Source organism: Corythoichthys intestinalis, chromosome 3 (assembly GCF_030265065.1).
Source record: "Corythoichthys intestinalis isolate RoL2023-P3 chromosome 3, ASM3026506v1, whole genome shotgun sequence".
Taxonomy (NCBI): domain Eukaryota; kingdom Metazoa; phylum Chordata; class Actinopteri; order Syngnathiformes; family Syngnathidae; genus Corythoichthys; species Corythoichthys intestinalis.
In genome coordinates, this window is record NC_080397.1 from 20,432,782 (window position 1) to 20,457,235 (window position 24,454).

At 40.1% G+C, this 24,454-nt stretch overlaps 1 protein-coding gene across 2 annotated transcripts in view; it reads right to left on the reverse strand.

Annotated features, from left to right (window-relative positions):
• Positions 1–24,454, reverse strand: part of oxct1a (3-oxoacid CoA transferase 1a) — a 69,504-nt gene that overhangs the window by 11,628 nt on the left and 33,422 nt on the right. For both annotated transcript variants that reach the window (XM_057831946.1, XM_057831947.1), the window contains exons 13-15: positions 20,469–20,544; positions 9,562–9,651; positions 7,757–7,837 (exon numbers count right to left, since the gene is read on the reverse strand). In XM_057831946.1, the coding sequence (XP_057687929.1) occupies positions 7,757–7,837; positions 9,562–9,651; positions 20,469–20,544 (247 nt within the window). The remainder of the gene's footprint in view (positions 1–7,756; positions 7,838–9,561; positions 9,652–20,468; positions 20,545–24,454) is intronic.

Sequence of the window (24,454 nt, forward strand, 5' to 3'; positions counted from 1 at the left end):
TTTAAACATTAAGAAAATGTGCGTTTTTTTCCTGCTAACTGAGAATTCGTTACAAAAGACAGGGTTTTATGCAGACATCGTCACAAACGTTATCACACAAAACGCGGGTCGGGCTTTAATACCCGCAGACCAGTTCGGGTCGGGCTTTTTTAGGCCCGATTTTACCTCTATCTTAAAGTCTTAATGAGCTTAAATTGGCTGCAGTTACGAAGTCGGGAATGCTCCCTCTGGAAAAAAAAAACACGATTTGACCAACATTATGTTTAACAAACTTTTCCAGCGTTATTTCATTCTGTAAATGCATTTATAATGATATTAAAAATATGTAGATTATTTAAACATTAAGAAAATCTGCGTTTTTTTCTGCCAACTGAAAATTCGTTACAAACGACAGTTACGACATCGGGAACGCTCCCTCTGGAACAAAACGCAATATGACCAACATTGTGACAGCTGATGCCGACCAAAAATGACGTAATATCCGAAACAGATCACCAATGGACTCATATGAAGTATATGAATGGTGGTCTGTTTTGGTGTCCAGAATCCACAATACTTCTGCCTGCAGGGTTTTCGTTCCACCGACAACCGGACGCATTCCCGATGCAGAGGTGGGTGGATTCTCCGTTTTGCCGGTTGTGGTGGTTTGGCACGCACGAGTTGCATTTCGATTTGTAGTGCAGTGCATCGTAAAAATTCTATGCGTCATCTTCGTTATGGATTAAAAAGAAAGAAAGAAAAAAAAACTTCGTCACGGATATAATTTAGGTTGCACTGAGATGTTCTTGAAAATTAAGACCACGGTGAAAAAAATCCAGACTTACAACAGCTAATTTAATACTTTTAATACCTTTAATCATGGAAAACTAAATTCAATGCTTTTTTAATACTTTTAATAATCCGCGGGGACCCTGGAAGAACAAATTACATGTTCTGGAGTGGCCAAGTCAAAGTCCAGACATGAACCCAATTGAGATGCGGGTTTCCCCTCAAAATAACTCAAAATATAGCCATTAATATCTAAACCCCGGCAACAAAAGTGAGTACAAGCTTCTTCGGAAGACGGTACACAAGAAAGCCCGCCCGTCTCCTCAGACCATAGGACACGGTTCCAGTAATCCATGCCTCTGTTGACATGTCTTCAGCAAACTGTTTGCGGGCTTTCTTGTGTACAGTCTTCAGAAGAGGCATCCTCCTGGGGTGACAACCGGCACTCCTGTGACGACATGACATTTTGGAGGGAAAATGACAAGCAGTACTCAATTTGGACATTTAGGGTTGTACGTGGTTTCTAAGGGGTGTACTCACTTTTGTTGCCAGGGGTTTAGATATTAATGGCTATATTTGAGTTATTTTGAGGGGGAAATAAATTAAATCCATTATATAAGCTGCACACAGACTACTTTTCATTGTGTCAAAGTGTCATTTTGTCAGTGTTGTCCCATGAAAAGATATACTTAATTATCTGCAGATATGCGAGGGGTGTACTCAATTTTGTGACACACTGTATGCATACATACATAATATACATCCGCATGGCCTTTTAATAGGTGGAATTTACATCCCTTAAAGCAGTAATGTGAAGTAATTTCTACACATGCCAAATAGGGTCACAAGTAAAGTAATTAAACATTGTCCAACAAATAAAGCATGAAAAAATAATTTATATGTTGTATATTTGACAAAATAATCGCTGTTCCTAAGTTCGAGCCTGAAAGGGGACGAACCCGGAAGTGATACGTCACACCGGGAACATCGATGGCAGCTCCATACATACGGCCGCCATCCAAAGCCCTTCAAACAATGATTCAAACAGCAATATAAGCGATAGATCGAGCGCAAGGGAAGAGATCCAAGTTTTTGGAGAGTTGGAGGAAGAAGAGGAGCTTGGAAATTTATGTTGGACCTAACATGTATTAGCCAGACGCTAATCAGGATGCAAACAATGTGCCTAGACTACCTGACATGGAATGGATACAAGACCAATCGAGATTACAAGATTGGTAAGATATAGGCTGTTATTATTTTCATTATTTGAAGATGCAGGCATTTGCACATAATTTTATCTTTTTGTCTATCTGATGACATTGTTAAAAAAAATAATAATCAGACTTCGTGTTCATTTTGGCAGATCCGGCAGCTCTCGTGCATATAAAATAATAATATAAAAACGTTGGGGAGAAAGAAGGAGATGAGTCGTTGTTATAGCTTGACCGAGTGACCCACACGACACCTTTATTGGCTTTTACAACTTTACTCAACGTCTTGCCAAGCGACTCTGAACAACAAAACTTTTCTCTCTTTTAGTCAAGGAGTAAGGCACAAACAATAACACATCTAAATGATATGCGTACCCTCTACTGGTGAACTCCCGTATTACAACTAACACAATAATATCCACTATAGACCCTACCCACCGACGTCACAAAATCACGTGCTCGCTGTATGGTTCCGCCCCCTTGTCCGTCATTTTGTGTCTGTATTATCAATGGTCTCAATTGATCGAGCAATTTATAATGCATTTCATGGAAGACCCCGTGCTTTTGGATGCCGTAAACTCACTTGATGCGTTGCATAAAAGGCGTTATGTGGAAAAGCTTCAGTTTATCCATTCGCCAGATCCATATTTGATGCCTAAATCGACGTTTTTCGACCCGCTGTCTCCGCCGTATTTGCCTGACATCTGCTAGCTACCCTGATATGTACAACTATCTTGTCCACACAAAATCAGCCTATTCTCACGAAAGTTTGAAAAACTTTAAGAGCTTGGAGGCTTATAAATACTTCGTTGCTGGTTGGGTGAAACAGGTCCTCGTCCACGAAAATTCGGCAGGAATCTATCTTGTGCTTGGAAAGGTGAGTTACGAAATTTTCAATTCAAAATCTTTTGTTATTGCTAACATCCACTGTCAAGTCTAATGTATTTCATGTTGTTTGTCAATGGAGTTAGGGCTTTTAATGTTTATATGGTTTAGCGATAGCACTCTCACTACACACATACGTGTATGTTGTCGGCGATTAGCCTAGCAATGATCTTAATTGTTGTTGTCAGCCCCAAACCCTCTAAATATATATTAAATGCATCTTACCAGATATAAAATGACTACTACATAATCTGTGGTAATCGTTTGGAGCCCAGTTTTCTCGTCGAATTGCAGCAGCCCATCTCGCTCTCTTCTCTCCGGGTCTCTCGCAATCCGGTAGAACTTCAAGTCTCTCTGTCTTCTCCGTCTATCTTCTCTGTTATTGCAACCGACCGCCACACACGCCTTCACCATTTTGATTATTAATGTTAACGAGCAGAAAAACACGTCGTAAATAGGAGGAATGTACGTAGCCGTAACAGGTAAACATGATATGTTGACGGACAATTGGGCGGCACCAGTCAGGAGGAAGGAGTTGTGACGTCACGTGGGTAGGGTCTATATCACAGTCGTCGATGGCTTTCGCCACTTTATTGTGGCAACAATAAGAAAACACAATAATAGCAGACTGCCGCCACATTTGACCGCGAAGTTTTGCTTCTCGCTGATCTCCTTCTCGCCTCCTACTCCAGCGTCTCTTAAACGGATCGTGCATAGTGTCTTGTTATGAGCTTTTTGTTTACAAATGTATCGAACACACGACAAGCTGACAACCTTGTCTCTTTATTAACACTTGGAGCAGTTCTTATGGAAAAGTAAGAACACGGCTCGGGGCACTCGGGAGGAAGAGGCGTCTAATGGCGTGAGGAAATGTAGTTTTTTCACACAAGCGAACAGATTACAAAGCACCACTTCAGTGTTGTCCTGAGACTACATTTCCCATGATTCACTGCGTGACCTGCGCGCTCGCTGATTCGCTGCCAGACATTAAAAGCAACTTGTCACCTGTCAGCGGCTCTTGTACGTAAAACACAAACTAGAGGGCTATCAAGCGATCACCGTGAAAGAAACGCCGAACCGTACAAATACAATGCAATGCTTGAAGCATGAAGGTGGAAATACATAATACAAATACAAATAAATGTGCACAAACTCACCGGCAGTGTGTGTCTCTTACTGCAACGTGACCGTGAATTACCGCGACGCCGACCCGCTTATGTGCACATCCACACCCCTTTCCCGATTGACAGTGGATTAACCCTTTCGGACAAGATCGTAGATGACGCACAATTTAAACACGCTTAACCTAGCGAACGCAACAACAAATATGATCGGGGATTGCCACGAGTTAACTTTCGGCTAACGTCGCTAACTTATACTGTTCATTCCACAACAGTTGGCAGCTCTGCTTTGACAAAGTCATCAGTCATCTATCCAAAAATCACACTTACTTTTTGGCAAATCCTTGATCATAAGCAGACCGGTTAAGGAAGCAGGCATCTTCGAAGTGTTTGCAGCAGAGAACATTACTCGATGATGGCGTGAAATTCATTCACCTCGTGCGAACGAAAGATGTCCATTTACGTGCCCTGCTATCCTTTGGCCACTCATACAACTTTTCGTTTGAATGAGAACAAAACATCGCCACACACAGGCGTGGCATCTAGGCATGTGCCGGTTACCGGTTTCACGGGTTACCGTGGTGTGAAAACGTCGCGGTTTCAAAACCACTAAAATTTTCCGTCAGACCGTAGTACGGTATTCGCTATTTTTCATGTGTCAAAAATGCAGCCAGAAGTGGCTTGGCGCGACAGCGCCCAGCCCCTCCCGTTTGTTGCTGTGTGTGAAAGTGACGCTATCGGCTTCACAGCCAGTGAACCCAAAAACAAATAATCCAAACATAATTTAATTTATTGAGCTCTCAGATCATGGTACGTGGAATATACTAAATTAATACATTTAAAACGTACAATTGTATCTTTCAATGTGTGAGTAGCATCAACAGATTAGCACCATGAAAAGTTCGCCAAAAACAAAACAAACATTTTCCTTTCAAATTCAATATACAAACTAACTAAAAGCTTACAAAGACGAATGTTAGCCTAGGCTTAGCTGTGGGAGCAACTTCGTCGAGTGTTACAGCCACAGAGTGAGAAAACCAGCTTGATTCGCTTGAATGAAAGGGAAAAGGGGATAGCATCAAAGATCGCTAATTGCAAAAGATGCTCTTGCCCTAAGCACAAATCCACGTTCGCTGAATCAAGGAGAGGTCTCACTCCCAATGTTTTTTTGTTTGTTTGTTTGTTTAGATGAAACCTTTCCACAACAATATTTACACTTTAAACGAACTTATACATTTTTAACTTATGAATTCTTTGTTTTTTAACACATAGGCGTGGCATGTAGACTAGAGCTGACACAGTGGCTGAAAATGGCAAAACTTCACTTGAGCTTTTCCACCCTAAAAAAAAAAAAAAAAAGTCATGCAGTAGAATTTAAAAAAAAAAAAATTCAGAAGTAGTTTTACTTTTTTATGGAAATTATTTTGTTTTTGCTCTAATCTTGAGCAACTTGAGCTGTGGCTGTGGGTATAGTCTATAAGTTATATTTATTTAAAATATTTGTTTTTTTATTGATAATTTATTTTAACAATATATTCATGTTCCAATTTGCAACGTTGCAATGTTCTGATTTTTTTTTTTTTAATCCTGTTCAATGGAGAAAAAAAAAAAAAATTAACCCATACATCTCAAAATAACACATTTTGGAGCTATAATTGCAATACCGTGATACTGTGAAACCGCGGTATTTTTGCCCACGGTTATCGTACCGTCAAAATCTCATACCGGCACATGCCTAGTGGCATCTTACCGAAAAGCAATGCAACAAACAATACTGTTCTATGGCGGACTACCCTCGCACTTCCCGGTGTGACGTAATTTCCGAAGATTGCCGATGAAAAGCATTTTCGTTGTCAAGGGCGTTGCTATGGGTTAAACAAAGAATCTGGATGCCTTGCGTTAAAAAAAATAATGAAAATATGCTTATAACTGTTTAGCCATTGATATTATTCAAAAACATGGTTGGCCAACCTTACTTCACATTACAGCTTTAAATGATGCAGGATACAATGGGTTCTTTCTCAAACGGCACTGCATAATTTATAGATTTAACAAATGTCCTTGATCACAATTGAAAGAAATTCTTTCATCTGTGGCAAACACTTTGGAATAAAAACTCTTTAAGGATGTTGACGGTTTAAGCGTACTTTTAACCCTCACATTACATTCACTGTAGGTATTACACCTGTGTGCCTACAACGTTTAATTAAAGCAAAGTGAGATCAAATAGGACAATAATATTTAAGCATATTAATTTTAGTTCCATCATATTCAAGCAGGAGCAACAACAATTAAAGTGGCGACCTCAAAGCAGGGATTAAAGCTTCAATAAATGAGATAATGAGAGAAGACAGGCCTCAGTGTGAAAACAAAAACACTAAAGCAAAATCAATAACTAGCTTCCTAAGACACTAATTGGTACTAATCCTTCAACTTGACTTCATGAGTGTGTGTGTCTGCATAGGGGTGTGTTTGAACACATGTGTGACATATCCTGAGTCAAGATACCTAAAAGTACCATCACAAACAGGGTGGGTTGCATACATAAATACAAGCAATAATAAGAAAATTCTTCACACTGTATAGAACATGGCTTTTCAATACAAAATTTGGAGGATGATCGATTGTATCGCATTGTTCACGTTGGTATTCTATCTCTTGCATCTGTGATTTCAGTGGTTTCAATTTAAAGATGCTAAAACGAGTGGTAATGGCTTTTTAAAGAAAAAAAAATTAAACACAAAGGTATACTCTCGCTTTGACATGGGTCATGATTGCAGCTCTTGGGGAGAAATTATTAGCAGTTACTTGATGAAAAATGTACAGTGGTACCTCAACATACGATCGCTTCGACACACGATCTTTTCGACATACGACGTAAAATATGACTCGCCATTTGTTTCTACATCCGACGACATGCCCGAAATACGACGACATGACAACATCGCAGACGGACGCACGGCAAATTTTCTTGTAGGAGAAATAAACACAGGTTTCAAAAAGGTTGGTACAGGTGGTGAAACAAGGAAAAAGGTGACACCATTGAAATGAAGATGCAAATTATAGAAAAAAAAGAGCATGGAGTGCGCACCCGTGAACTGGCTTAACAATACATCGCCAGTCTTTATAAGTAAGGATGACAATATTATTGAGCTCACATCACCAAAGAAATCGCCAGCTTTGTCAGGTGTTTAGAATTTATTTCATAACTTATCCAACACAAAACAGCTACTGTCCGCCGAAGTTGAAAAGAAAACATTGAAAGCGAAAGTAAACTCAACCACGCCGCTCCCGCTCTCTGTCACGTCAGCCACGCGGTGCGTTCAAGTACAGAAAAAAAACATCCGCCACATTAGAACCCGATTCGGTACACTATTACAGGAATTATTATTATTATTATATTATACTATTATTCCGATTTTTATTCATACTTTTTTTGTTTTGCTATGAGTAATTGCCATTTGTAATATTACCAGCAGTATTTATTAAGGATTTAGTGCCGTGGAACGAATTAATGGGATTGTAATGTATTCTTATGGGAAAATCCTGCTCCACATACGACCATTTCGACTTACAAACAAGGTCCTGGAATGAATTAACTTCGTATATAGAGGTTCCACTGTATATTGAGGACAACAAGCATTAAAACCACTAAGTCACAGAACAATTTCACTTCTCAGTCCATTACAGCTCATTAATTTTGTCCAAAAGCGTACTTCTTTTTTAAGAAGGCTGCTTTACACTATTCATGTCAACTAAACAAATACACACCTTTTCTGTAATGATCCGGTCCACGCACTGCTTTCCTGTTAGAGGCAGAAGGCACTTGTCCAATATCTTGTGTTTACCTCCCTAAAAGATATAAGCACATACAGTATCAGTGAGGAGCCATTTACTCAGAGTCGCTTCAACAGTTATCCATAACGATTGTGTTGTAGTTTGACCTTGCACTTAGATGACGACAGTATCCCAAAAATCTGACGAGTCTTTTAAACAGACTCTCTGATTTTAAAATCTAATGGGTTTCCATGATGCTGGCACGTATCATGGTAGGAGTGAACTCTGGTAAATGAATTCCGGCGTTACCTAAACAGCCGAAACTGGACACACTCGACACAGGAATGTTAAATGGAATGACTGTAACAGCATCCTCGGGTTTGGCCAATTGGACACATTTTTGTAAAAACCTGAAAGCAACTCAAGATCTACTACACCAGTGGTCTCCAACCTGGTCCTCAAAGGCCCACTGTGGGTCGTGGTTTTTGTTCCGGTCGATCCAGCACAGACAGTTGAACCAATGTGGTTTCTGCTAAAATAAGCAGCACCTGTCTGCAATCAACTGATTGCACTTGCCAGATTGGTGAAAAAGTGTTGTCATTTGTCTGGTTGGAATCAAATCCTGCACCCACAGCAGGCCTTTGAGGACCAGGTTGGAGACCACTCTACGACACAATAATAGAATCTTGTCATACATCATAACATAATATGACAAAAATACCCATGGCCAGATGTATGTTTCCTGGATCACTTCTTTCATCTTCAGAACTCTCTTCACCAGGCAAGTTGGACAAGGATATCAATCGTCAGAGATTTTCTTAAGTGATCAAATAATGGAGGAAAACCGACAGCTAAGGTAAATAGCACACACTAAAACTGCCTTCTTTAGTTTAACTATCAACGGTCTGCTGTTCGACGGGCAGTGCCATTTTGTTGAGTGACGTCAGATTGAAGCAACTCGTGAAAAGACTTCGCTACTAGTGCCTCCCAGTTCGAGTGGCGTTCCAATGATATTTTTCCTTGTCGGAGGTTGGGAAAACTCACGACTTCCCACCTTCCTCCAATGCAGCACCAGTCTACTGAGACTTAACTGAAGAATGGCAACATGGTGAAAAGTGCATTTCGAGGCTATGGAAACAGACTCAAGAAATGGGCAAATTAAAGTTTCCACAAATTCCCTATGAAAAACGAGGAACAATATAAACTATGGTTACTTGCTGCTGGCGACGACATAAACACACATCCGAGCATCCGCTGCATTTTCCTTTTACACGGCAGCGGAGCAAGCCCCGCAACCAAATCGTTCCAGTTTGGACCCCGGAATCAAAAGATTGCATTTTTGCTTTCCGCTTTCCGCACAATCGTTGCAGCTTGTTGTCCCAGCATCAACGGGTAAACGGGCCCTTTGTGTTCACCTGCTGCACCATCTGGACAAGAGCTAGGTGCCAGACAGGCTGCGATTATCTGGGCGCTGTGTGCATGTGTAGTCTTGTTTCATTGCTCTTCTTTCCATTTGCATGGAGTCACAGTCAAAAGTGTACTTTACTTTACCAGTCGCAGTTGTACCATTCTGACTAATCAGCTCTTGACTCCAATTTTAAACTCAGATTTGAATCAGAGAAGACAAATTAGCACCAGACTGGTATGCATGCTGACCCTTTTCTGCTTAAGAGCCACTAAGCAAACCATTAGGAGAATTACCATTAATCAGTCAGAGTCATTCACAGTCATTAGTGCAGGAAGTGGACACACGGCACAAGGAAAATGAGGGAGCAAACACACACTCAAATGATACAAACCTTTGCAGAGTGCTCCATGGTTACCACCACCTTGGTTCCGGCGCTGGCCACCAAATCCATGGCGCCACCCATTCCCTTCACCATCTTACCCTGAAATTCCATGGCAATGTAAATATTCATGATGTACTGCACATATCAAACAAACATAGCCAATCAAGTAACCATCATATGTTGCACCGCAAAGGAAGAAAAGATGTGAATAGAAGAATGGCATGTCACATGAATACAAAAGGTCTTAATTTACCATATTATAAGTTAATGTATATGGCCATTTATCCCACCAAAATTACACACAGAGGTCAGTGACTGGGAGGAAAGGTGTTTTTTTGAATGCCCATTCATTTATTTAATATCAAACTGAGCCACAACAGAGGATTCAAAGAGCCTCAAAAGCGTGTCCGGAGCCACGGGTTGTTGCGCCAAGCCAAGCTTGTATGTGGTCATATGAAAGTATTGTTACATCTGATTGGTATAATGGAGTCATGTGATTATTGAAGCGACATCTCATTGGTAAAACTGGTAGAGCCACTGTGGGCATATCTGGCAAAAATTCGATACAAATTTGATAACGAGGGAAAACTTAACGACTAGTGTTGCCCAAAGTAGCGGAGTTAAGTGTAGCGTTTCTTCTTCACAAATCTACTCAAGTAAGAAGTATGGCATGGTAAAGCTACTCTTAGAAGTACATTTTTCTCAAAGTTACTCAAGTAAATGCAATGTAATGTAATGTTACTACCCACCTCCAGTTTTAGGGTGCACACCCTAATATAACAATCTCAATCATTTATATTCATGTTTTATTGTAAGAGGTTATGTATATTTTGGGGGGGGGGCTATTTTGTGAGTTAATTCTTAAGAACGGTTTGCTAGTTTACAAGTGTTGGTATTTATTTTCTATACCTAAACATTTGCTGCAAAGTAATACGATGGATGAATGAATGAAAATAAAAGAAACCATTTATCTCCCGAATAATAGGTAACATTGTGCCTCTATGTACAGTACGTATTTGTAAGAATTTGAAGGCACCAGCTTCAGTCAATTAAAGTGGCGGAGCCCCAATGTGAATCAAGCATCAGATCACGAAACGAAAATTACTATAAGTGAGCACAAAATGTGACTTTCAAAATGTGATAAACCTGATACTTTAATACTGCAGTCACTTGGTAGAACTTTTTTTTACTCCAAGTGCCTCTGTTTCCCCAGTGAAACAGTTCTGAAAAGAGGAGGCTGACATGCAGATATTGCTACAGGGTGACGACTGAGTAACTGAATTAAAATCCCATTTGCTCATCAATCATGTGAAGAGGCTGCTTTGCCTTGCTCTCTGCTTGATAACCAGGGGATATATATATGCCAAGTTCTGTGCATCATAAGAATCCAGACTGCCTCCAGGGAGGCCAGCTGGGTAGGAAAGATATCAACCCAAAGCAGTGCGAGGGTGGTGAGAGGAGCACAGGGGCAAGTTGATTAAATTTAATATACAGTCACGCATCATCTTAAGAATCATCCTTGTAAAAAGCTGTAATGAGTCCCCGAAATGTGTTTATTGAGGGAAAAAAAACAAAAAAAAGAATCCACTTTAACATATAGCCAACTAAAACTGCAAAGAAGCTCTCCAATTTAGTCAAGTTTGCACTAAGTCGATCTGGATCGGTGTATCTATGGTTATACATAATTGAACCGAAATCGATCAGAATGCAAAACATCTTTTAGATATGCCGTTTTGATGAAAATACTTTTCTTTCAAATGTCTAAAATGTTTCAGCAACAAAATTGTTCGAAACATCAAAATTGACTAGTTTTTGCTTTCAGCGAAATGTAACCCATTCTGATAAATGTGTACATATCGTATAAAAGCGCTCAAAAGCCCTTGAATCAAATCGAGGCAAAATTTGTGATACCAGTAAATATTGCATCATTGTCCATATAGTTGATATTTTATCGTCGTGGAATTGGTGATTTATACACCCAGTTCAAACCTCGGTTTCTTCTTTTTTATTAATGCGCAATGACTTTAGAAGATACTTGTAAGAAATTAATTCATTCTAATGTGATTCATGACATTCAAAGAGCTCTCTCGTTTGATCACTGGCCCTAAGGAATGAACACGTTTGACCTGATACTAGCAAGTCTGACTTGTCTGCCGAATTGGCCTGTGAGCAAAGACACCTGTAAGTGCACTATCTTCTCAGTAACCTGAGCTCCTGCAACTCTGTCTGTTTTGTGTGTAATGTGTTTATGTACAAATGTGCTGAGAATTGTGATCAATATGTTCCTGGGATGAATGGTATTTTACTCTTTGATCTCCAGCTGCACATAAAGTCAATTTTATCATGATCTTTATGCATGGCGGGGTGCAAATATGGCAATGTTTAGGCCGAAAAGGAGCAATTCCATTCTGACCAAAGTCATCAAAGGCCTGATTACTGGATGTCCTTAACAATTATCCTGTGGTGTAGGGTGTTAGGAGAATTTTCCCTCCTGATCTGCCCAGAAACAGGTAACGAATCAAAAGCATAAATGCTAACCTTTGAAATAGACTATTAAATATTAAACTCCCATGTGATACATTAAAACTGTTCAGACCATAAGGACACTCAGATTCCTATTCTCCCCGTCTAAGCAGCTGAACAAAGGATAGTTTTTTTTTAACTATTTTCGTGTGAGTTTGGCAGACACAATTTAAAGGTGTAAATGAAAATTTCATATCGGTATATTTCAAATATGGTGATATGCTTAAATGGTTTTAGTGAGTACAGTGAACCCTGATATTTGCAGTACCTGACCAGGAAAAGCCAACATACACACACACACAAAATTATGGCCATTATAATTGCACTACTATTTATTAGACCCCTGAAATGCTTGAAATACAGCAAACATTAAGCAGTTTGGTGTACTGCCATTGTGGATGTTTATATTGTGTTGCTTACTCAGAGAAAGCAGAAGACTGAAAGGGGTTTTGGGGGGCAGAGAGAAAGCAGGAACAAACAAAAGAAATAAAAAAAACAACAACAAAGAAATAACATCATTAAATACTCATGCTACCTAATGTAAGTAGCGGTGCTATCGCGGTTATGACTATTCTTACCAGAGGACACATTGTGAGGGAGGGAGCCCCTAGTAACCGAGGGATAAGAAGAGGGAAGAGAAGTCTGATAGAAGTATGATAGGGTGAGTACGCAAGCAATGTAAGTAAGGCCTTATTTCTAAAATAATGAATTCCAATGCCTTGTAAGATGTGACAAATCAATGCATTTTTCACTGATTAAAAAAAAAAAATCCACCCTGATTAAAACATTTTGCGCGAGGTCATCCTTTTTTAAATTTGCAGTGGTTTTTTAAAAGAATATTAAAATAATATTTTTGCTTGATACATCTTTTAAAAATACAGTGCTAATACTCGCCTGTTTTATAAATTAATCCTTGCCAGAGGCAGTTACACTTGTGCTAGTTAAATAGGCTTTAAGAAAAATGCTGGCAGCTTAATGGCTTTTTGAAACCTAGAGATAATGTGGGGGACAGCAAAGAGACTGGATTTCTGGCATTGAACCCAGATTACAGGAGACATCTGATGTTGACGTACTGCTTGGTTGGCGCCGATCTGGACAAGTGGGAGAGGGAAAGAGAGGAGACGACATTGACGTCAGGCACCATTACCAGAAAAACACACAAAATGCTTTTTACTTTAAGCTTTTTTTGAAGAGAAGTTAAACAACAAGTTTTTACAAAGGGAGTATGGGTCAAGCAGTCTATGGCAGGGGTTCCCAACCTATTCCACTAAGGCACACTGTGGGTGCAGGATTTCATTCTTACCAAACAAGATGACAACACTTTTTCCCCAATCTGGTGTTTTACAAGTGCAATCAGTTGATTGCAGTCAGGTGTGGCTTGTTTTAGCAGAAGCCTCATTGGTTCAACTGTCTCTGCTGGATCGGCTGGAACAAAAACCAGGACCCACAGTGTGCCTTGAGGACTGGGTTGAAAACCCCTGGTCTATGGGGTCAAAGAAGTTTGACAAGTATCTCTAAAAAGGGGGGGGGGGGGGGGGGGTACAGTGATACCTGTATATTGCAGGACTTTCTTTATCGGCCCACCTACGAAAAATACTCTAAAAGGTGCCATTAGTATTCATACCCTTTGCTGTGACACTCATATACTGTAACTCAGGTGCTATTTGTTTCTTCTCTTCATCTTTAAGATGGTTCTACACCTTGACTGGAGTCCAGCTATGTTTGATTATGGTGATTGGATTGGATTGTGGAAAGCCACAAACCTGTCTATGTAAGACCTAAAAGCTCACACTGCAGTGCAGTATAATCAGAGTATATGAGAATCACGAGGTCAAAGGAATTGCCTGAGAGGGATCCTCTTTCTCAAAGACAAGTAATTCTTATTTATAAGAAGAAGATATTAAAACCCCTCTTAATGTTTTCGTTTTAATGAAATTTGTAAATTTAGTTTAACTGATAGGTTGCTATTCTTGTTGACATTGCAGTGCGGTGAAGTCACCGGGCCCGCTGCTGAACTTCCAGCGTGTCACTCGTTAGCTACCCCAACATGTCGTCGGTCCTGCCCTTCCAATTTGAACCCGAGCAGAAAAGTGAAGAACAGGACAGGACTGTCGGTGGTTCACAAGACGAGCAGCAAAGGCAAAACGCAGGAAATACCTGGTACGACAAGAGTTGGGGAAAACTGGTGATGTACTTGGGGCAAGCGCGTCTCAATGACAACGGAGCGAGAGAGTGTATGCTGTTGAGAACTCTGTTTTTTTTGGTGGATCTTCAAGGTGAGCTATTGCGTGATCGAACCTATTCCAATAAAATTATGTAGATTGTTAGCATCCAGAGCTGTTGTGTGCTTTACATTCAGTACAGAACAAAAGTTTGAACACACCTTGTCATTTGTGCATTTTTATTTTCATATTGACATTATAAACTCTCACCGAAGGTAATAAAACTTTGAATGCACACGTGTGATAGTTAGGATTGGAGTCGTGTCGTGGCTGGCTGTCCTCATTAAATTCGTCATCTGACGGGAACAAATCCTGGGATCGACCTGATGAACTGATAGTAGAGGTGAATTATTAGCTTCCTCTGTGACTAGCGGTACGCCCGAAGGTTCGCCTACCACTGTAACGACAGGAGCGGCTTGCCTGCTAAAGAGAGCGGCCAGCAGTATGTCTTTGGCGCTTTTTTGCGCGCATTTCACTCGCTATCCAAGTGCGTTAAGGCTTCTTGTGAGGGAAAATAGTTGGAACAGCATTTGAGTTTAGTCTCCGCTTATATCCAGCCGCTCTGGTGAGAAAAATGGCGTGAACAAAGCCTTGGGTCTTTGGGAAAGTTTTGTCAGACTACAGGCTTTTTCCTAAACCTTTCTCCTATTTTTGTCAATAGGAAATCTGTAAAGACTTACATCACTCCCCTTGTTTCCATTTGACTGGAAATTGCATCCAAAAGCAGCACATCGTGGCATTTTACTTAGCGAGTTTAGGCAGCAATACACAATTGTTGTACATAATTCGAAATGTCCCACTTATGTCATCACTTCGAGCCCGCAAAACATGGCGCAAACTATCGGTCAAAATATGTACTAAATATTATAAAATATTGCCATTGACTTAACATTTTATGTGCTTCTAACAGCATATTTTAGTACAAGAGAACAATTATGGTTTAATAGAGCCTACATGTCTTTAAGATCGAGGATCCCTTGAAGAGATTAGAGACAGAATTGTGGCAAGGCACAGACTTGAATATTATGCTGCACTTAAGATTCATAAGAGCACTGTTACCCCATTAATCCTTAAATGGGGGACGTTTAGAATGACCAGAACCCTACTTAGAGCTGGCCCTCCGCTTAAACTGAGTGATCGGGGAAGAAGAGTCTTGGTGGAAAAGGCAAAGAAGAACGCAAAAATCACTGTGGTTGAGCTCCAGATATAGTCAGGAGATGGGAGAAGGTTCTAGAAAGTTAGCCATAACTGCAGCTCTCCACCAGTTGGTGTTCATGGCAGAGTCGCCTGACTGAAGCCTATCCTTGGTACAAAATACATGCAAGAAATCAGAAAAAGTGTTTACCATCTCAAATAGGAGCGTGACTTCTATCAAAATGGTGATGTATCACGATACTTTGTGTCTCAAAAGGTTATCGAGATGTTCCTGCCAGAATACGATACATTGTTTTAGAATAGATGTCAGCAGCCACGTTTACATGCTGACTTTTATTCATACCAATTCAAATCATTCCGAATGGAAATTTCACATCAGCTGTTTACATGTCACTTCATCTATTCCGATCCAGCGTTTACATGTGACTGCCTTTATTCCGAAAGGACGTTTGACAACTGCCGTCTGACATGCGCAGATTAATCAAAACAAAGCGTCACGTTGCAAAACATGGAGATCGATCGTCAGATCAGCTGCTGTTTTAACTTTTCGAGTGGAAACAAAACTTCAGAATGATACGCCGTTCATTTAAAAAGTTGTGTGGGTGCGCTGTGCGTGTGCTTGGAAGCCATGTTGCAAGTGACGTTACTTACGTCACCGAGTGACGTCACCACGTCAGTACGGAGCATGCGCAGAAAGAACGCAACCAGACACCATTCCGCTTCCCTGTTTACATGATATAATTTTACTTCTAATCGGTTTGGGAAAAGGAATATTCCACCCCTGTGAATCTGAATGAAATTCCATTCGGTTTGGGCCTGTTCATTCCGAATGAGGTGTTTATATGGAACACATTTATTCGGTTTGAACAAATACTCCGATTGTAATTGGAATATTTGGCTCCATGTAAACGTGGCAATGGAGGGGGGAGGAACCATCAGGTTGTTTCCAAAATCTTCCACTAGAGTAGTGACTGTGTTAGCTCATTGGTTGCAAGATAGAGTGGACGTTTAGCGTCATCAATAGCACTGAAACAGAGCATTCACAGCAAGTCTTACCAGTTTTGGGGGCATTTATTGGTCACTTCATGTTCATTTCAATGCAATTACAGGTAATTTCTTGTTGATTTTGGGTTAATTCCTATTCATTTAGGGACATCCTTGGGTCACTTCGTGTTAAAAAAAAAAAATTTAAAAAATCAACAGGAATTGATATGCAAATTCCCCAAAATCAACAGGAAATGACCCATGAAATGCCCCAAAATCAACAGGAAGGCACCAAAAATGTTGTATATTGTAGAATGATTTCCTTCCCCAAGTATCGATAATAGTTGCATATCGTGAGATAATTGTCATCATGAGTCTTGTATCGTAAATTGTATTGTATCGTGAGGTACCCAGAATATCCTACTGTGAGAAATAAATCTGCATTGTTTATAATACATAACTTGTAATTACCTTTGTTTTTAGTTTACTGTGACTGTAAAACTCAAACAGCAGTGGCATTATTAAGCTTGCAACCATTTTTTATGAAGAATTCTTCCAATATCTTTCCAACTGATGCTTGTTGTCAAGTACATTGGGTGAATAAACTGCCACATATTGCTTGAGTACACTGCCACCATACACTGCTCGTCTGTCAACCAGTGTCCTGAAATGGAGCAACTTCAAAGATTTTTTTTTCTACATATGGAGCATTGTAAATCAAGGTAGCCCAGCAGCTACCTTGCTTTGCTATTCAACATGTCTGAAAATCTCTGGTGACTGACACAAAAGGCACTCCATTTAATCACATTGCAACAGTCTGCTGCTCGCCTTGGTTACACGGCCAAATAATGATGTGCATTAGATGAAAAGAGGGGACTTTGAATTATAATCAATAATTGTGCATGCTAGCGTGTGTGTTGCTCTACTTCCAATGATTTCTGGCTTCAAATGAGTTATGCAATAGCTTTTGTCTATGAGCCAGACAGGGATGTGTAAACAAACAATTTTGCTTTAAAATGGGCCGTGGTTAAGGTAGGCACAAAAATGTGAATGTGAAGTCTGATGGCTTTACAGATTTGACAATAAGCACAGATACGAAGGATCCAAATGCAAAACTAACATCACCAGTGACAGTTCCTTCAAAGCCAGAATGGAGAGCAGAAAGGGAGTGTCTCTGAAGATTGGGGAATTTGGGCAAAAGTCTTGTAAGGTTCTGTATTCCAAAGGGAAGCCTATTCTTGTCTTCATCCAAAATTCACAGAGGACAAGACAGCGAACGCAACAGTTCATTGTCTTGACTGCACAGTCCTAACAGAAGCATCTTCATGAAATCGGAGCTTGACAATTAGACGCTTATTGCATCGTTTACAAAGCCTTATATAGGGGATGTTTCTGACTGTGACTGCAGGAATGGGATTGGCAGGGTCTGATTGGCCATCAAGCCTTCCACAAAGGTGGACTATCACACATGTAATGAGAAAGCATAATTAATGTTGGCCAATTATCCTTTATATGCCTCTAAGCTTATGAACAAGAAAAGCAAGGCACAGCAACATACTTATATGAAACACACAATGTCATCAAAGCAATTTGTTTATATTTGAATTTAAAACAGTTGTACTGTAATTTATAGCTACCAAATTTACCACAGTCAGTCAAACAGAGTTCAGCACCCAGGTTTCATCAATGGTTTAGTCAACTGTTATGTCAAAACTTGCAATACATAATTGGTTAATAGAAAAAAATGCTGTTTAGACAGCATGTCAAAAAGATTGTATTTCAGATTTTAAAACACAACGGGTGCATGTCTAGTGACCAGGAAGACTTTTATTTTGTGTGAAAAGTTCGGTACAAGACCCCTACATTTAGGAGAGCTTGGTCCAGCCCTAACAGCGCAATTATGATGAAACAGCATAGCAAATTTTTACTGTATTCTACTCAAGCGCTCCCTCTCAACCCATTGTTGATCCAGATGTTTCAGCCTGAGTGGAGATGTAAAAGCATTTCAAAGCCCTCAACTGGAAAATGTTTATCTGCATTTGCATATTGAAAGCATTCGAAATCTAAATCACGGCGAGAGCTGCATCCCCGACTCCTACGTTAAAACATTTCCAATTTCACGCTATGCACCTATCAAAGATAGTGAATAATTTTCTTTATCAGAGACTGGGGATTGTAATTCACTTCATCCTTCTTCAAAAAGGGGGGATCATGACAATTGAGGCATAAATGATGATTCATGTGTGTGACTGAATGGTCCACAACCAGTATGGCCAAAGATAACTGCTGTGTAAAGCCTGAACAATTCACAGCAAATCCAGGATATTCGACTACCATGTTAATTAGGCATGACCATAAACAAATAACAGAATTGCAGAGGTTAATAGAAAAATATAAGAATCTATTGAAAATGTTGTTCATATCTTTGCCAATAAGGACAGATGAATATTTCAATCATGCAGTGCCTGAAGCAAAATGTACACTTCAGTCAAGCGAAAAACTGCAATATGCCAGGGGCATTTGTGTCGAGCCCCACCCCCAACATTCTGTACAGGCTTTAAATGGGTTCTTGACCTTCATAATCATTGAGGAGGCTGTGGCCGCCCTGGTCCTGAGACCAATCGACCTGATCAAACATCTTGCAAGAAACCCATCCCCAAATCATGACACTCTTAGCAGATGCAAGCCAAGTCTGAATCCGAAGAATAATCACCATATCCTGGTCGAGAAAATGGCTACGTGTACATGCAAACAATATAAGGCTATTGCTAGGCAAATATTCCTTCTTTTTTTTTTTTTTTTTTTTTTTTAAAGACATTTTGAATGATCAATTTTCATGTGTGAGCGTAAAGGGTTGTAAATCAATTGGTATATTACTTTTTAAGTCAAACCCACGACATCATGACACACAGAGAACACCATACTGAACTGTGTAATTCCAGCAAACTCATCATTTTTCGCTTGCCTTCTTGTAAATCTTGCTATTCCAGTACTTACCACTGCCAACAATTGACAACGTTCAAGTCTTTCATGACACTAATGAAGTCATGAGTTTCTTCCTCACTCCAAAGATTTTTGTTGTTGATTTTCACAATGTATAATGTATCAATAAGGATTTCCTTTCCTCGGAATAAGATCAAGATTCCTTGCGAATGGAGCACGTATAGAACACGAATGATTCATTAGAAGAAGAGGATAGCTTAATAGCTGGTTACATGGCCAGATAGTATGTCTTGAAAACAACCCATGGGTAGTAATCAGGGTCACAACCCTTAGTTTTGTGGATCAATTATGTAAAGACTGGGCATCACAGTGTTGGACAAAGAGCAGAGGAGAGTGATGGTGATAGATGGGGGAATCCAAGCTAAAGCCAACATCCAGAAGAAGGAAAACGAGAAGGTGGAGAAGTACTAAGGGCTAAAGGAACAGATGTAGAAGGTGAACGATACAGCAGCATGGTTCCCATGATACTGGGAGGAATCATGGCAGTAACCCCCAAACTGGGAGAGTTTCTCCAGTAGATCCCAGGAACAACCTCTCAATCCACAGTCCATAATACACACAAACGCACCTCCACCCACCCCCCTATGGCCAACACACACTCACACACACTAACACCCCACCTCCACTCACACAGTGGTAGGAAAAAGTTTTGGCAAATAAATATTTATGTTCTTCATATTTTATTAGAATCCATATATTTGCCGTATAGTTTTTAAATAAATACATTTTAAAGTAATGATATCTATATGAATTGTTTATTTCTACTTCCACTGCTGAAAAAACCCAAGAGGAAACACTGCAATGTATCTGTCCGATGGTTATTATTATTATCATTACTATTATTATAATTTTATTTTTTTAAATTTTTTATTTTTTTTAATAAAGGCAGTCATAAAAATTGGATATATTCTCTACATCTAAACTTCACTTGAAGTATGAAAGTCAAAGCCAAGTAAGTGTTAGTTCTTTATGATGGTTGGCATCTGAACCCAAAGAATGAAAAAGATTGAAGAGAAAAACCAAACTTACTGGGATCATCCAGTTGGCAAGGTCTCCAAACTTTGAAACTTGCATGGCTCCAAGCATTGTCAGGTTGATGTGGCCCCTGAGCAACATAGACACATTCAACAGAAGACAGCTGAGTAAGGCATGTATTTTACATCTCGGTTAATGTCATCCACAGTAAATAGTAAATGAAGTACACTTCTACACACCCTTATCTGTACTATCATGGTGCCTAAAGTGCTTTGCAAAGTGCTCACATTCACACATTCATACAGTACATACAGCTGCAAGGCCTTGGGAGCAATTTAGGGTTCAGTATCTTGCCGAAGGACTCCCTAACAATTGACAGTTGGAGTCGGGATTCAAATCACTGATACTTCTGTCACTGTTGGCGCTGCCAACTGTGCCACAGCTGACATGGTAAAAACTCAATTTTTCTTTGGAGTTGTGATGGTGTATTAACGTGCACAGATTTTTATCTACAGTATTTTACAAACTTTTTCTTGGTTGTCTTAGAAGACGTGTTGCCTCTCATTCCAGCTGGTTTTATTAGTTTGTCAGGACTAACTAAGCAAATAATGAACCCTATACAAATGGGAGGTGAAATGTTCTACAAGAATATCAGAACAGTCCAGTTGCCATCAATTCAATGTCCTAAGAATGCAATTACTCAGATGAATAAGAATAATCACAACCTATATTACAAAGCCCCACCAACTCGAAAAGGGGATCGCCGTTATTACAGCATACACTGCTGGCCAAAAGTATTGGCGCCCCTGCAATACTGTCAGATAATGCTCAATTTCTCCCAGAAAATGATAGCAATTACAAATGCTTTGGTAGCAAAATCTTCATTTATTTTGCTTGCAATGAAAAAAACACAGAAGAGAATGAAAAAAAATGAAGTCATTATCATTTTACACAAAACTCCAAAAATGGTCTCAGCCTAGTACTTGGTAGCACAACCTTTAGACAAAATAACTGCGGACAACCGCTTCCGGTATCCATCAATGAGTTTCTTACAATGCTCTGCTGGAATTTTAGGCCATTCGTCTTTGGCCAACTGCTCCATGTCTCTGAGATTTGAAGGGTGCCTTCTCCAAACTGCCATTTTCAGATCTCTCCACAGGTGTTCTATGGGGTTCAGGTCTGCACTCATTGTCGGACACTTTAGAAGTCTCCAGTGCTTTCTCTCAAACCATTTTATAGTGCTTTTTGAAGTGTTTTGGTTCCTTGTCCTGCTAGAAGACCCATGACCTTTGAAGGAGACCCAGCTTTCTCACACTGAGCCCTGCATTATGCTGCAAAATTTGTTGGTAGTCTTTTCAGACTTCATAATGCTATGCACACACTCAAGCAGTCCAGTGCCAGGGGTAGCAAAGCAACCCCAAAACATCAGGGAACCTCCGCCATGTTTGACTGTGGGGACAGTGTTCTTTTCTTTGAAGGCCTCGTTTTTTCCTGTAAACTCTATGTTGAAGGCCTTTTCCCAAAAAACTCAACTTTTGTCTCATCTGACAAGAGAACATTTTCCCAAAACATTTTTGGCTTTCTCAGGTAGGTTTTGGCAAACTCCAGCCCGGCTTTTTTATGTCTGAGTCAGATGTGGGGTCTTCCTGGGCAGACACGGCGCTCCGCATACGCATAACACGCACTGCGCGTAGGGCACCAACTCTGCCTGAAGGGGCACCAAAAAAAAAAATAAAGTGTGTAAAAAATCCTAAAAAATAGTAATTGTAACAATAACAACAATATATAGTATTTAAAATAAAACTTTGTAAAGCCTGATAAATGCAAGTAATACAAATATAAGTAACATAGGCTCATTATTTAAACAAAAAAAGAATCTCCTGTGCGCCCTCTCGTCAGTCTACCTTTAGTGCCCCCCCCCCCCCCCCACGAATTCCCTAGTGGTTTGCTCCATTATGCTTCAGTCGCAAATTTGGCAGAAGTTTATTCTTGAAAGGAAATGTGATCGAAAAGACAACAAGAGTCGGGGGCGGAAAATGGGAGGAGGAAAAAGCAGCGAGATGATGCCTGCGCATCACTTGCAGGTAAGAATGTTTTTTTTTTTTTTTTTAAACAATTGTTTATTTATTATCAGCTACGTTTACATGACTACAATAATCTGATAACTGGGAATAACCAGGTCTTGACAATAATGAGATTTGACGTATTTACGTGCACTTCAGTGATGTGATAATCAGGAAAAACCTGGTTTACATGTTAAGTCAATAGTTCGATTTCTTTCCAAGTACATGACATAAAACTCTAGGTCTCAACATAGGCCTTCCTCCATGTCTACCAAAAACCCATGCTTGCTTGAAGTTGTCCCACTGAACCTCTTCAAATGCGAGTGTGGCGATTGCGTTACACAAGCTCGCTAACTGCAGAGTAGGCCCATAGGCTGAAAGCGAATCAGTTTGGCGTCCCTAAGGCCTCTCTTGCGACATCCGTTTTTCCATTTGTACACATGCTCAGAGATGTAAAATAGCGGTGTTTATCAGATAAAGGATAGCGGATCATGCTATTTACATGACCACTTGAATAATCTGGTAACTCCAGAAATCGGGTTATGATCGGTTTATTAGTGTGCACAACCAAAAAAAACCACTCCAAAACGCTGTGGTGGAAATGATGTGACTTGCAAATTCATTGCACAATGAAAATTATATGGAATGTTACTAGACATACCGGTAGTGGTTTTATACAACGACTATGTTCATACCGAAATTTTTCCATTAGTAAGAAACCGTAGTCATTTTCGAGAGGTTCAGAGGCCAAGAGCGACATCTACTGGTGAAACTAATTAGAAAAAAAAAAAACAATCTTAAAGCTATGTAGATTTCCCCTTTCATATTCATTGTTTCCACATTATGTCCAGAATGTTTATATGGTGCCCTATCAGTCCATGTCTATAAACAGGGGTGCACATAAGTGGTCCGCATGCGCGCATGCGTACCGGACGTAGACAAACGCGCTGGCCCTCAACGACTTCCATACGCTTTTGCGTACCGATGGCTAACCACCGTATTTGCGGCGGACACGAGAAAATAACTTCTCAAAATGTCAGAGGCAGGCCACAGTGAGTAATTACTTCCGTGTTCCCCCACCCCCGTCAAAAGACAGACAGACGACAGAGACGTCACCGGAGCTACCGAAAAAAAGGACTTTTGCTGAAAAGTAGGAGGTACCATGGCTAGAAGCAAATGATGCTCGCACGGAAATGCGGTACATAATGTGCTGTGAGAATCCCAATGTCGCCGATAAGAGCAGCGCATTTTATGTAGGGTCAAAGAATTTCAGCCATCCAAACTTTGAAAAGCACGAAAAAAACAGAGTATGTGGCAATTAAGCAAACTATCGATGTCAAACAGGACCCCGCTCGCCCTATGGACAAGTGGCGGAATAAAGGTAATGAAAAGCGACATGCACTGACAAACGTGTTTTTGCTCGCATTTTACAAAGCTAAACATGCACGTTCAATAAGGTCTTATGAGGAGGACATCCCACTTTTAAAAAGGGTTGTGGGAGCCGCATAATGCCCTTTATTTTGAATTGGTGCTTTTTATTTCTTTACATTTCACTTCAAAGTAATGGCAATTTTGTTGTGCCAGTTGATGTTAATCAAGCATTAATTGTTAATATAATTAATTAAAGTTAATTGGCTCTAAGTAAAGCTTGTCATAAATTTATCGCATTAGGCGGGTCGGCTCTCAAGCTCAATGAGGACCAAGTCACATCTCCAGGTCCTCCTCTGAGAACCCTGGCAAAAAAATTATGTGCACCCCTGTATATAAAGGTATAATATTAAAGTTATCATGTATCTGTGTTTTAAATATGGGCCTGCATAATTCATTCATTCATTCATTCATTCATTTTCCATGCCGCTTTTCCTCACGAGGGTCGCGGAGGTGCTGGAGCCTATCCCAGCTAACTACGTGCAGTAGGCAGGGGACACCCTGAACTGGTTGCCAGCCAATCGCAGGGCACAAGGAGACATACAACCA